Below are 13,817 nucleotides of genomic sequence, written 5' to 3'. Positions count from 1 at the left end.
AGTCACACCCCAGTGCCAAAAGAGGACTCAAAGGAGCTACTGGGGGCGCAGTGTCTTGTTCCAGTACACTTCAGCATTTGTCATGTTTCGGGGATTGAACTGTTACCTCATCATCATTTTGCTCTGCCTCTGCTTTTCTTTTACTTGGGTTTTCCCTGGCTTACGGGAAAACTTATGTTGCTTATAATGCCAACACTGACTTGGTGTTGGTGTGGCGCAAGAAGAAGCAGATGAAGCCAAAGACTCATTTAGGGAAAGAGATATCGGATTTTGTTGGAGTGGACGTTAACACGCAGCTTACACATGAAAAACCTTCTTCTAAAACGCTGAAGTTTTAACTTTTTTAGTTCGGCTTCTTTGTCAACGTGATTATAAACTCTTCTCACCCGAAATAGTCTCAGTCTTCTGACAAGAGGACTGTGCTGCAGTTAAAAAACTGAAAACTCTCCGACTCAGCAGTAATCCTCCCAGTTCTAAGTAATTTTACTGGTCTTACACGCCATGCTGTTCTCACACAGAGGAGGACGAAGAACATTTTGTACGATGGAGCCATCCTGAAAACCTGTGACTCAAACTTAGGTATTACAGGCTGCTCCAACATGTAAGCAGTCACGAAACTAATTCTCCAGTCACAATTATGGCTGAGACATAATTTGGTTGACTAAATAAAAAAGCTTAGATCTTTTAACACTGGGCATATTTTAAGATAAAATATTAAAATACCTTTTACCTGATGATACTATAAGCTGATTCTAATGGTACTACTACAAGCTTTATGCAAAATCTTCTGATACTGGCTTAATTTGCTACCGGTGAATGATATTCTTATTGCCCTCTGAATTGTACAAAAAGGAAAGTAAAAGACACTAAATATAATCTAGTCTTTTGTAGGTTATATTTCCTTATTGGTAAAAAAGTTGTAAAATCTGTGCGTGAATCTTCTATTATTTTATGTGCCGCTGTAGTTAGCTTCCTAATCACAGCCCATAGAAGCAAGACAGCATGTTGCTGCGTGTTGCTCAGCTCTAATGGCCACGGCATAACCTTCCATTAAAAGTGAACGTGATGAAGTGAAGGGGAGGACATCACTAGATACTAATCTTCTTGAGCTGCATGAGTCTAAATAAAACAAGCGGTGGCTGAACTGAACCGAAAACAAACAGCTGATATATACAGAGATGGCACGCCAAATATTTGAACTCCTCCTCCGAATATGTTTACGTCTCTAATTTCTCCTAATCTCATGTATAAATATGACTTGTTTTCTCACGACTAGAAGAATCTGAAGCAGCAGGGCGGCCTGGTTGTTGCAGAGGCCGCCTCGGAAGTCGTAGTCAGTGCCTGTCCACGCAAATGTCCATCCTGTCCTCATGGAGTGGCATTCATCTCAATAAGAAATAGGTTTTTAAAGGGTCGAGTTGCTCAAATTACCATTAAAAAAAGCTTAGATATTAATGCATATTATTTTTAAAAGGTTGTTCTTTATATTCTTGCTTGTATTGCATGTCTAGTTAGTGCTGCTGTCACTCTGTTGACTGTAGAATCATCTTCCTCTATCTGCTGAGATAAACAGTCACCCTGTCTTCTGTCTTACCACCGATCATCATCGTGGTTGCGGTTCATGCTTTCCAGTGTTGATGTGTGTTCGGTGACCGCGTGTGCACAGAATGATCTCAGATAATAATCTACTTCCCAAGCGACTCTGAAGAGCTCACTCGGAATAGCTTGATTTGAAACGAGACAAACTTTATCATCATCAGCAGCGGTGGACTGAAAGCTCACACAAACGACAGGACCCATCAGCCCGGACTTATCTGCACATGGCTGTGAATGGGTTGAAGTTTGATTGTGACAGATTATGCGTTGTTGTTTTCCCATAGATAGAGCGAAGCGGAGTCTTTAGTCTGGTTACGTAAGGGGAGCTCTGCCTGTTGCCAAGACTAACAGACAGACTGGCAGTTTGGAAAACACCCAGCCGAACTCCTTCAACCCCTCTCCTCCTCTTCTCGCTCCTCTTCTGTTCGTTCTTCTTCATCTGTCCCGGAACTCTTCGGGTGCCGACCATGAGATCGGATAAGCTCAGATTTACTCAGATGTCTCTCTTTAGCCAGAGGTCAGAGGTCACAGTGAGCAGGGAACTGGCTATGATCATTTATGGTCATGAATTATTTTTTAGAGCAGCGAGCAGCAGGATGTTGGCTTTGATCGTGTTTAATGATTTTCTTTTTTTTCTTTTTTTTTTTTCCTGAAAGCTCGCCGCCAAACTGCCTCTGAGCAGCACGCTGAAACTTTAGCTTTAGCCTCCAGCTGCAAACACAGGTTGCATTTTCTCTTTCTCATACTTTCAGCCACATCTAATAGCCTTCAACAGGAGTTCACTCAGACGTCGTCATAAGACGTAAGAGCTGTATGACAGTAGCCGTCTATAGATGCGTAGATGTTTATTAACTGCACCGTGTGTTTTTCTTCTCATCCTTTGTATCCTTTAATTCTCTCTTTATGTTGCAGTTCCTCTTTTTTTCTTCATTGTCTTTCACTTTCATTTTCTTCCTTTTGTTCTCCCTCTGTGTTTCGACTGCGCAAACAACACATACGGATTAAACCCCGACTAGACATGGTGATAAGACATTTTCTTTTCTCCGCTCCTTTCTTTGTCCGTGTCTGTCCTTCTTCTGCTGTCCTCCTCCTCCTCCTCACCCTGTCAAAACACTGCATTTCATCTTAGCATTCCTCTCATAATTTCTCCCCCTCCTGTTTCAAGTTTTTAGTCTCGTATTCTCTTTCATTGCCTCTCAGGAGTCTTACATTTCTTTGCCCACTCTCGCCCCTTAAACTTCTGGTTTCAACCTTTTCCCATCGGTTCCTTTTTTTTTCGTTCTTTAATTTTTTGTTGAAGACGTTTTCCGCAATTAATCACTACATGTACGAAATGTCAGGTTTTTCAGCTTACCTTGATGATTGTGGATTTAGCTTCTCCTCACAGGGGAGCTGATGCCAACAAACAGCGTGTTGATACAGTGGAACCGCTTCGGTTTTGGAACTGTAACTTCATCTCACAGCTGAGAACAGTTTTCTTTGTGATGGTAAATATAATGCCGGGATTTTAACGCTGTATGAATTAGAAGTAGTCATTAAGACTGACGATTTACATACAGCTTTGTAGCGTCACCTTTGTCCGTGATAGAAATGCTACCTGGAGTGGTTGTTCACAAACACACACACACACACACACACACACAAACAGACAGAGCACACCTTCTGCGTAAACCCAACACTGCGAAAATTATATATGTGACAGGCAGTAAGATACGTTAATGCACAAAAATAAAATAAATAACACCCACACATTTTTCACCTGCAATTATGGAGTGAAATGTGTTTGTCGCATACGTTCACGTAATTAAGTAGCCCTATTCACGCTTCTCTGTACGTAAGCACCTAATCAGAACACACTGACAGCTGGCAGTGTGTGTCCGTGTGTGTGTGTGTGTCACAGAGGGAGAGGTTTGACACATTGTTGCCATGTGGTAAGTGTATGTCTGTTTACATGTTCATGTGAATATGTGTGTGTGCCTACGCTACACACACACACACACACACACACGGATATTCATTGGTAATTACCGTCTTTTCACCGGGACGGATGACGTTCCTCATCGCTCGTCTCTCACACGCTGTGTTTTAATGAAGTCGTTTGATTGGCTAAGATTGGATTTGATTGACAGGTGACAGAGTGGCTCATTTGCATGAACTCCATAGATTTTTTCTCAAGATGTTCATTTCTTCTAGACACTCAATGGAGATATGTAAATTTCTGAGTTCAAATACTTTGTTCTTATAATGTCCATATGCAGCGTGTGCATGTCTTAGTTTCAACATTACTCTGTTGTTGTTACAAACCGAGGCCTAACGTTACCCTGATGGTTGAATCTGACCCAAAAAAATAGCTTTTTTTTTTAGTTTGTCTTCGTTTTCTAAAACTTCTCGGAAATTCTTCAGGATTTAAGGTGCTTTTGTTTCAATACAGATAATAAATGGAGGATATTGGAGCAAGGTCTCCTGCAATCTGGCCAACATGGTGTCTCAGTATGTGCAGTCAGACATGGATTTGTGAATTGCTTCACCGCTGTTATATGAGTAAAATTAATTTTTCTTTTTTTATTATTAGTATTTCTTTGTATTTCTAGAAACACATTTCCTGAGATATATTTTATATATATATATATGAACAGCTGTACAACATGTAGCACCTCTTTTAGAAAGATGTTATGTGTTGCGACATATTGATTTTGGAAATAATTTATATTATATTATTCTGATAAAATGGTTTTGTTTCAGAAATAGACTGTAAAGCAGCCTTGGAAAGACAACCTGAAGAATATATTACAGTGAGGCTTAGCAATAAAACTATTTTCTATTTTAATATCTGAATAAAATATATAATGTATCTCTTTATCTGATGGGACAATTGTTTCATTAGGGTTTCAGACGTCCTTCAGCAGTACACAGCAGATGTAAATCAAAGATTATGGCCATCTATTGGTTTTACCTCATATTTGTGTCTTTCTCACAACAGCCCTTGTGGCACAAAGTGGCACCTCCTTGAAAACCTCATTAACTGAATGTTCGCATGTTTGTCGGAGGGCCTTTGAGTTCCTGTGTCATTGTTTCGTCCCGTTTCTGCTAATTTGTCTTTCTCTACATGTCGATTCTTCAGATAGTTCATCAAAGGCTTGTCAGATGAGCCTCCTCTAGGTCCTCACAAACAAACCTCTTCTCTTCCTCTCGTTACCTGCTCCTCTGACACTCTCGTACAGAGGTTTAGCGCCCCCAAGTGGACAAACGTGGGATTAAAGTGCTTCCATACATGCATTACAGGACTGAAATCGGCTTGATTTGGCCATTTGTGCACGCACATGCAGTGAATTTTACTCTAGTTGCACAATGCACTCTATGTACTAAAACAGATTGTGAACATTATAAAGAAAAAGAGATAACAACAGTGTGGATATATACATGTTATCTGGACTAATACAGATAAGTTTATGTGTAAATGTGAGAAGGATATATAATATGTGTATAAAGGGGGTGAGAAGTGTTTGTGCAGGAACTAATAATTGCAGCAAGTGTATACACTGCATTGCTCATTGCAAGAAGTCGCGTGTTTGCCATAAGTTAAAAAAAGAGAAAGTCACTGCAAATAAACTTATATATAAATGTAATATAAACGTTGTGAGTGTTGTTGTTTGTCTAACCCTAAAAGTATGCGCTAGATAGTAAAATAAATTAATAATTTAACGGAAGAATAAGACTATTAAACAACTGCCCTTCCTCACATGCTGATAGAATCTAACTGTGGCCATGACAGCAGTACTGTTATGTGGCTCCTGTCTGGTTTCGGTTTTGACTATTCATCAACTGTTGACTTTAACACGGAGCCAGGATCACACAATCTGCATCAGCCGCTCAGCCCTCAGTGTGCGTCTGAAAACACGTGTGTTTGTTCAGGGAAGGAACGGCCTCGCGTTAAACGGGAGCCCACAGTTGAGTCGGAAACACTTGATGCGCTTAAAAAAAAAAAAGAAAACTTCATGCTCTCAGGGCCTCGGGTGAAGTGCTTCGAGGGAGAGATGAGACGAGAGATAGGATGATTCAGAGCGCGCTCGGTCTTTAAAGTGTCAGTGAAAAATGGGAGTCTGTACATGTCACTGGTGTTTTCTCAGGCAAATCTCTCAGCTGCTACAATTCAAACAAAGAACGGAAAAGGAACCTTTCGCTCAGTTCAGAAGTTACTCAGGTTGTGTGTTCAGGGAAAAAAAAAAATAGCAGCACCTGAAGGGTAAACACTCCCAGTGTGTACTTTCACTACAAAAAAAAAAACTGCCAGGCTCTCACGCGTGTTTGAATCATCTCTGCATTGATTGTTGCTTGTTGACACTGTATTTATTTATTTTTTTAAAAACCATGCCATTCTCATAACACATGTTATCTGAATTTTTCTTGACATACAGTTAGTTGATAAAGCGTTTCTGCCTTTGTGTTTTGTCAGACTCTTTCAGATTGACGGCCGCCAGCAGCTGCTGACCACTGAGCTCCTTGATCTTCGGGAGAAGAAGAAACAGACAGAAGAAGAGCTGAAGAGAAGTCCGTGCCTTCAGACGTCGACTGTAAGTGATAACTGACGACATTCACACATGCACGACGAGCTAAAAACATGCCATCATATCAAGAGTATCACATCAGCAAATTGGCAAAGGAACTGCTATATTATGATATCTTTTTTCCTGATGATGTTTTATATTTTTCTTAAGTGTTTTATTTATTTAAATTTAAATGTTTGTGTTATTTATGTGGGAGCCTTTTAAGCCTCTGCAAAACTTTGTTATGTTCTCATAATGACAAAAAACCCCAAAAACTTAATTGAAAACAGCAGACATCATTATTGCCGTCTTAATAATTGTTATTCTCAGCCAAGCAAACACATAGAGCACCCTATATTCAGTGCAAACCATCATGTTGATGCAAAGAAAGGGATAATAAATACAAATTCAGTTTAAAAAGTGCAGTAAATAAATGCATATACAGTATTTTTTGCGTAGGAAAGTGCAACATGTGTTGCTAATGAAGAATTTTGTGATTACTGATCGACTTGCCAGCTGATAATTAAAACAATGGAGAGGTCTTAGCGTAAATAAATTCATTGGAAACCAGACATTGTGAACAAACAAACAAAAATCATCTCCCTGATTTCAGTTACTCAATAAAAACAGCAGGATGCTCTGGTTCTTTTGTTGCAAGGCCAACAATGATCTACTGTCCTCAGACACGCAGCATTATTGTAGCATTATTGGAGAGAATTTTGTTGAAGGTTGTTCCTAAGACAATAATAACAATAATATTAACAGTGGAAAAACAATACGAGGAGAAGGATTCTGAGCATTGCAGCAGCAAAGTCGTATGTGTCTCATTTCCTGTGAGCAGCTCCTTCTTGGCCTGCTAATAAAATTTGTTTTTTTTTTGTTATGTTTTTCCTTCCATAGCTTCAGTTGTGTGCTTTTCGGGAGCTTCAGGCCTCCATTACTGAGTGTCTGGTCCAGTCTGAGAGGCTAGTGTTCCAGAAGGACGCACTGAGCACACTGCATAACCTGCTGACGCAAGACCTGCAGAGGTATCAGGAAGAGACTCAGAGACTGAGCTGTTTCACACAGAAGATACTTGGGAAACCCAACAGGTACCCTGCCCCGCGGGAAATGATTGTTTATTTTAACTTTGACAGGATAAATTTGCTGCACCAACAGCCTGGCAGCATCGTTGAGAGTCAATATCGTGAAGAACTGCGGATGGCTTTTCTCTCCTCGATGTCTTTAAACATTTGTGACTTTAAATTTTCCTTCCAGGCCCAACAGAGAGGAAACCTTCACCAGCTGGCAGACTGAACACAGCATGCAAGGAAAGAACGAGACAGAACAAGGAAACAACATGGTAAACTGAACATCTAAGCTCAGTCTTTAATTATCTGTCTCACCTCTGCTCTTTACTTTAATGGCATAAAAACTATTTAAAAACGTGACTTATATTAGGGACTGTTGATGTTTTTTTTTTTTTTTTTGGCCTATCAGTGTCTCTTATCTAACAACACATAGTTTGGTCTTTTTGCAAATAGATAAAGTCACTGTTTGTAAAGTGGTTGAACCTTATTTCCATCCAACACCATCATCTGTTTCCCTGTTTTAAAACACCATTCAAGAGGTGGTTGGGGTGGATAAGAGAGATAAGAGAGGTTTATGTCCAAACTACAGCCCATCATCAGGGTCAGGCCACAAAACATCTCTGTAAAACAATGTGACCAAATGAATATTGTAAAACCAAGATAAATAGGAAAAGACAGGTAAAGAGATTGAAACACTGGCTCTTCTACACTCAAGGAGACAAGATGGAAATCCCAAATGACCACGAGTGTTTGAATATGAATGGAGCACAACCAGGTGCTTTTGTAGACTTTAGAGACAGTAAGCGGGATGCAGGATTTAGAAACAGCTCAAAAAACATGAAGAAGAGCACAAGGTGTTGACCTGACCTCCAAACTCACTAGATCCCAACTGATCAAGTATCTGAGGGATGATCCACAGAGGCCCCTCCCATCAACCCATAGGACATCACAACACAATATTAGGAAGGTGGTCATAATGTTATGCCTGATCAGTGTATGTATGTACACTACCAGTCAAAAGTTTGGACAAACTTTTCCACTGAATTGAATGATATGGTGTGTCCAAAGCTTTGACTGGTAATGTATATTATAAAGCTTCAGAACGATCAAAAATAAAGATTTTTTTATGGAATATGAAGAATTAACAGTCAACAAATACAAATACAGCTTGCTACAGAGTAAGCCCTCACTTACAGCTAGCAGTAATACTATTTTAAATACTGATAATTAACTGAGACATCTGGGGTCTTTGTCCCAGGCTGAGCATCTAATGCTTGATGGGCCCATGTGAGTAGCAAGGCACCAGCCCAATAAACCATTTAGAAGTTAATTTAGACAGGTGGTAGCTTTCAGTATTCTACAGATTTGACACATTGTTTGAGTACGCTCTGAGCTGAGCGGAGGACTCACTGTGGCTGTCAGTGCATTCTTGGAAGGGATTGATCACGTCACAGATCTCTTCCCGGTTCCGTGTTATATTTTCCCTTCGAGGCTGAGAACTGATTGGAGGTCAGCTTTCACACGCTGCCGCCGTGGGAGGGCTGAAAGTTTCATGGGTTTCATGGATGACATCCTGCTGATGAAATGATAGACAGAGCTTCGTGAAAGAAATTTAGAAAAACCTGGCGGCATGTTTGCATTCACCGTCACAATTAAATAATGACCCGGTTATTATTATTTAAAATAGTGAAACATGGCTGATGGAGTTTGACCAATTTGGATTCACAGTGTGACACGCTGAGTTTTACATCTGAAAAATACAACAAATCATTTTTCTTTTCTTAATGAATGCTTCCTAATTTAATTTGAACCGAGATATCGTCCCTACAGTGGAGCCAATATCTACTGTTCATCTAAATTTCGAGGTGGTAAAGCTTTCAGTTATTTTCACAAGGTAGTGTATGCTGTGTGTAGAAGAAAGTACCGCGCGAATAAGAATATTGCTTTGAACAATATTACTAACCAAACACGCAAAGAGAAAACGTTTAGTGCAGGTAAGGCATTGTTACCGCGTGCCTAGCCGCGTGTGTGTGTGTGTGTGTGTGTGTGTGTGTGTGTGTGTGTGTGTGTGTGTGTGTGTGTGTGTGTGTCTGGCATCGGTCCAGCTGTTGTCAGTCTTTCTCAGACAGTCAGAGTAGAGACAGAGGAAACATCTGCCTGCTCATCTGGCTCTGTCTGTCACACACACAGATGCAGACCTACACACACACACACAGTTAGCATCTTTTCCTAAAAAACAACCCATAATGAATTGACAGAGTTGTGACAGGAAACGATGAGGGAAGAAACCTGGTTCGGAGTCTTATTATAACAGGAAACCTGTCAAAGTGTCACCACAGTTTAACTCGTGAAGCTTAAATACAAACAGCAGACAGGCCGGCTGCCAACATGCTGCTACTCCCGCACAGAAATACAACATGAATCAGTCTCATCGTTTGCGGGTGTTACAGATTTCCACCGAGAAATACCAGATTTTTAGAACTGCCCCAGAAATCTATAATATATCGCCGTCTGTTTTCTTAATGACGGGTGCGTAGGTCTAAATGTGAACCAGAAATTCCATGCGCTGTCATTGCCTTTGAAATGTGACAATTGTGTGATCTATGGGTAAATTTTAGACCAGACTTTGGGAAGATCACCATCCAATATACAGATTTTTAAAATGACTGCTGGTAGCAGACCAAACAACGTTCCCAAATAATCTTCAGAAAACAAAAGTTTTTAAGGTTAGAAAAACTCAAAATGATAAGATTAGAGTCGGGCTAAGTCAAGCTAACTTCACACTACTTCCTATCACATTTTAAGCAGTTTAAACAACTGCTCTGAAATATCTTCTAAAAACCGATACAACCAGGCACCTACTTGGGGGAAGTGAACATTAGTAACAGTTGATTTCACCAGGGCTCTTTCACCCTTTGTTGTGTTTATATGTTGAAGGTGGTAAAACTTTGCTTTCAGACTCTTTCAATCCGCTGCTGTTTCTGACTGGTGCACAGGAAGACATCATGAATTATCCTTGATGTCTGCTTGTCACTACTTGTGCCAAATCGTGATCTGAGTTTGACGAAAATACGCACCTGTCACCTCGTGACTGATTCAGTTTCCTGACAGCTGAAGTCACTTGTAATGTGGATTTAAAAGGAAATAGGTCAGCTCGTTGCAAAACTGGATTTTACAGCTGACAGATGTTACAGAATTTGGCTTGTGGCGTTTTTTTTTAACCCCGATGCCCAAAATAATTCCATAAAGCAAGAGGCAAACGACTTTATGCCGTTTCTGATTTGTGCATCAGGTCTCAGTGGACCAGGAGGGTGGGGGTTGCATTCAAATCCCCGACATCTTCAGTCCGCAGTCTCACGCTTTGCCCTGCTGATCTAGACGAGCCACTTTGCCCTAATAGAGGCTCAGTAACCTTTTTATCAGATTATTTGGGGTTAATCCGCCGGGAAATGAATTGGTGTAATCACCAATTCATTAGACGTAAATCTAATAAATTTAGATTGGATTGAATAAAGAGGTTTTTAGACACAGTGATCCATCCCACATTTGATGTTTTTGGACGACTTCTGAAGAGCACACAACACAACCACTGTGGGAATCACTGCGCAGAGTGTACATGAGGTCTGTCTGCTCTGTTCACGTATACTGTATGAGGCAACATGAATATTAATATCCAAAGCCTGAAAAAAATACCAAGTTTAGATGATGTGCACCATGGTCATGGTAAAGAAACAATTCAGTCCAGGGGATTTAATAGTGCAACTTTGCAATTTCAGTGCCATTCAACAAACGTTGGCGGTCAGAAGCTTCAGTCAAAAGACATCGTCATTTAGTTTTCTTACAATCCATCCATAAGTTTTACCTTTTAAATCCTCACAAAGCCAGAAAACGAGGAATTATTGTTGACTTGATGGCTCCAAATATGTGTAAATTACAGCGTAAATCGTGTTAACCCAGGTAACGCTTATCTGCAAGTTTGAAAGTCTGAGAGGAGCAGCTGGATAAGCTGAGCTGTCCCCCTTCTTTCAAACTGCACTCGGAGACAGAGAAATCACACAGTAATTAACAAGTAAAAAAATAAATTAATTAATAAAAAAAAAAATCCATAAAGCTTGGACACAGGTGCAATTAGTCATCAGTTGAGGGTACCTGGTGTGTAAAACAAATAAAACCTCTGCTGCACTTCATCCTCAAGAGGAAACACTTTGGGAAAATAGGATTTACAAAGATCAGTCAAGGATGAGAGATACTGATGATGCTTTATGGAATTTGGTTCCATTATATTTGAGTTATAAGTTTATTTCTGTTTCTGTGCGCTGCAGAGTCATCATGGTTCATTTTGAAAGACATGTTGATTTGGATTTGATGAAGTGCTTCAAATTTTATTTGTATTTCTTGGAAAGCTATTTCTAATGTTCTTTATCTAATTCATCCCTAACAGATATTTAAATACCTCAGTGGTCCTTCATTTATCTTTACATTCATTATCTCTACATCAAATAAAGAGATCCAGGACTAGTTTGACCAGATTCTAGTCTGATTTGTGATAAATATTCCTGCTAAAGGAGGTTAAATTGTTGGCTAAACAAAGTGTAAAATCAGGGAGGCCTGGAGGACAAAGCGACGTGCAGATTGACTCATCTCTGTTATATACAACCATTGAGATGGGAAGAGTGTGGAGGGGCAACAACAACAACAACAACAACAACAACAACAACAACAACAACAACAACAACATGGGAACATATTGCCAAGCAGATTGCCTTGGGCCAAACGTAGCTAGCCACTTTGCTCTCTGCGAGACACATACGTGTCCACCACAAGACTGCTGCCACTAATTGGTTATTTATTTTATTTTTTGGTGCACTGTTGATTTTACTCCCTGCTGCCGTGACTGTGTCATTTTTGGTGTGGCATTAAAGTGCATCTGCTTGTTTGCATCTGTCACTCCAACAACTCGAACAAGCTATTTAATTTTTTTTTTTTTGTTTGTTTATTTGAGGTTGAGAAGTGTCTCAGACTAATAACTGCTTGAGTGGTCTCAACGGTGGCAGGAAGTGAAGTTAAATGAAAGAAGTTAAAGGTTAAGGCCCATTTGCAATAAACCGAAGGTTGAATGCTGAGATGGCATGTAAAACTCTCATCTACAAATCAAATTCAAAAGCATGACAAACAGCATGGACTTTCCCCAGTTGCTCCAGCTTCCTCCCACACTCCAAAAACATGCTTGTTATGTTAATTGGTGATTCTAAATTGGCTGCAGGTGTGCAAGTCAGCATGAATGGTTGTTGTCCTCTTTCCGTGTTAGCCCTGTGATAGACTGGCAACCTGACCAGGATATAACCTCTCGCTCAGTGACAGCTGGGACAGGCTCCAGCCACCTGTAAAAGAGACAGAAGCGATCTGAAGAGGAACACAACTACAACATCTTGAAAAGCACAGAGGATCGCACAGCTCAAACAAACTAAAACCAATGTAATAAATTAAGATGCAACCTGTAGGAACTCAAATGCAGCCTCATACAACTTCAAAATGGAAACAGCGAGCCAGAAAACTGTCTGAAAGAATTTGGAACGTACCATAGTAGAAGAGAAAGCATTAAGAGAGAGGTAAATTAGAATGCAAAAAAGCCAGGAAATAACCCTCCATGGTAGGGGAGACCAGAAGAGGCCAGAAAACTGCGAGTGAATGTAAGGAAAGCTAACAGGCTAAAGGAACTTGGACTGAAAGCTGAAAAAATTAAGAAAGAAGAAAGAAACAAAAATAATGTTTAGTTGTAGATGAACCCCAAGCAAGGAACACAGAGGAAAGTAGAAAACAAAGGTCTAGTCCAGGTCCAGTCTATCTCACTTCTAACACAGAGACAGACAACCATTCACACCTACGAACAATATAGAATCACCAATGAACCTAATGAGCATGTCCTTGTGGGGGAGGAAGCCAGAGTACCTGGAGAGAACCCACGCAGACACAGGGAGAACATGCAAACTCCACTGTGAACGGCCCCATTCGGCCAATGGATTTAAACCCAAATCTTTTAGGAAACAGTGTTACCCACCACACCACTGTGCTGCCCAACAGGAAAATCAACCACAACATAAACTAGAAAACAAGCTTGAAAGCTCTCTCTCCCTCTCAGTCCAGACCCCTCATTCTGTTTCGTCTTTTGTTTGGGTGTTCGGTGCTACCGCGACATCGATCTTCATCTTTGTCCTCAAAGCCACCAGGCGGCCTTGAGCATGGAAATAATGAAATGTTTGAGGTTCATTTAGCTCAAGAAGAGATGAAGGGGGCTCAAGTTTCCCAACTTGACTTGTTCTTTCATGCTCCGTTGTCTAATGTACAGATGGCCTCAAGTTGAATCCCAGATCTCTGAGTAAACCTGCCTGTCTATCAAAGAAATCCATGCAGACTCTCACAAACAATTGCAACACCTTCCACACCAAATTAGACTTCTATCAGTACAATGCCTACTGCCATGACATTTAAGGGAACAGTGATTGTAGCAGTGTTGTATGATGTCTTATATAAAATATGAACAGCAAGGCTGCATTGCCTGTATGAATAAGAGGTGCAGACTATAGGGTGAGCTATAAACTATATGCCT

At 40.3% G+C, this 13,817-nt stretch overlaps 1 protein-coding gene across 1 annotated transcript in view; it reads left to right on the top strand.

Annotated features, from left to right (window-relative positions):
- Positions 1-13,817, top strand: part of LOC124997008 — a 53,399-nt gene that overhangs the window by 23,769 nt on the left and 15,813 nt on the right. Inside the window, exons 5-7 of the mRNA XM_047570469.1 lie at positions 6,050-6,167; positions 7,041-7,231; positions 7,398-7,482. Coding sequence (XP_047426425.1) covers positions 6,050-6,167; positions 7,041-7,231; positions 7,398-7,482 — 394 coding nt within the window. The remainder of the gene's footprint in view (positions 1-6,049; positions 6,168-7,040; positions 7,232-7,397; positions 7,483-13,817) is intronic.

This window comes from Mugil cephalus, chromosome 19 (genome assembly GCF_022458985.1).
Source record: "Mugil cephalus isolate CIBA_MC_2020 chromosome 19, CIBA_Mcephalus_1.1, whole genome shotgun sequence".
NCBI lineage: Eukaryota > Metazoa > Chordata > Actinopteri > Mugiliformes > Mugilidae > Mugil > Mugil cephalus.
The sequence above is the reverse complement of the archived record's forward strand: the minus strand, read 5'-3'. Positions and strand labels throughout refer to the sequence as shown.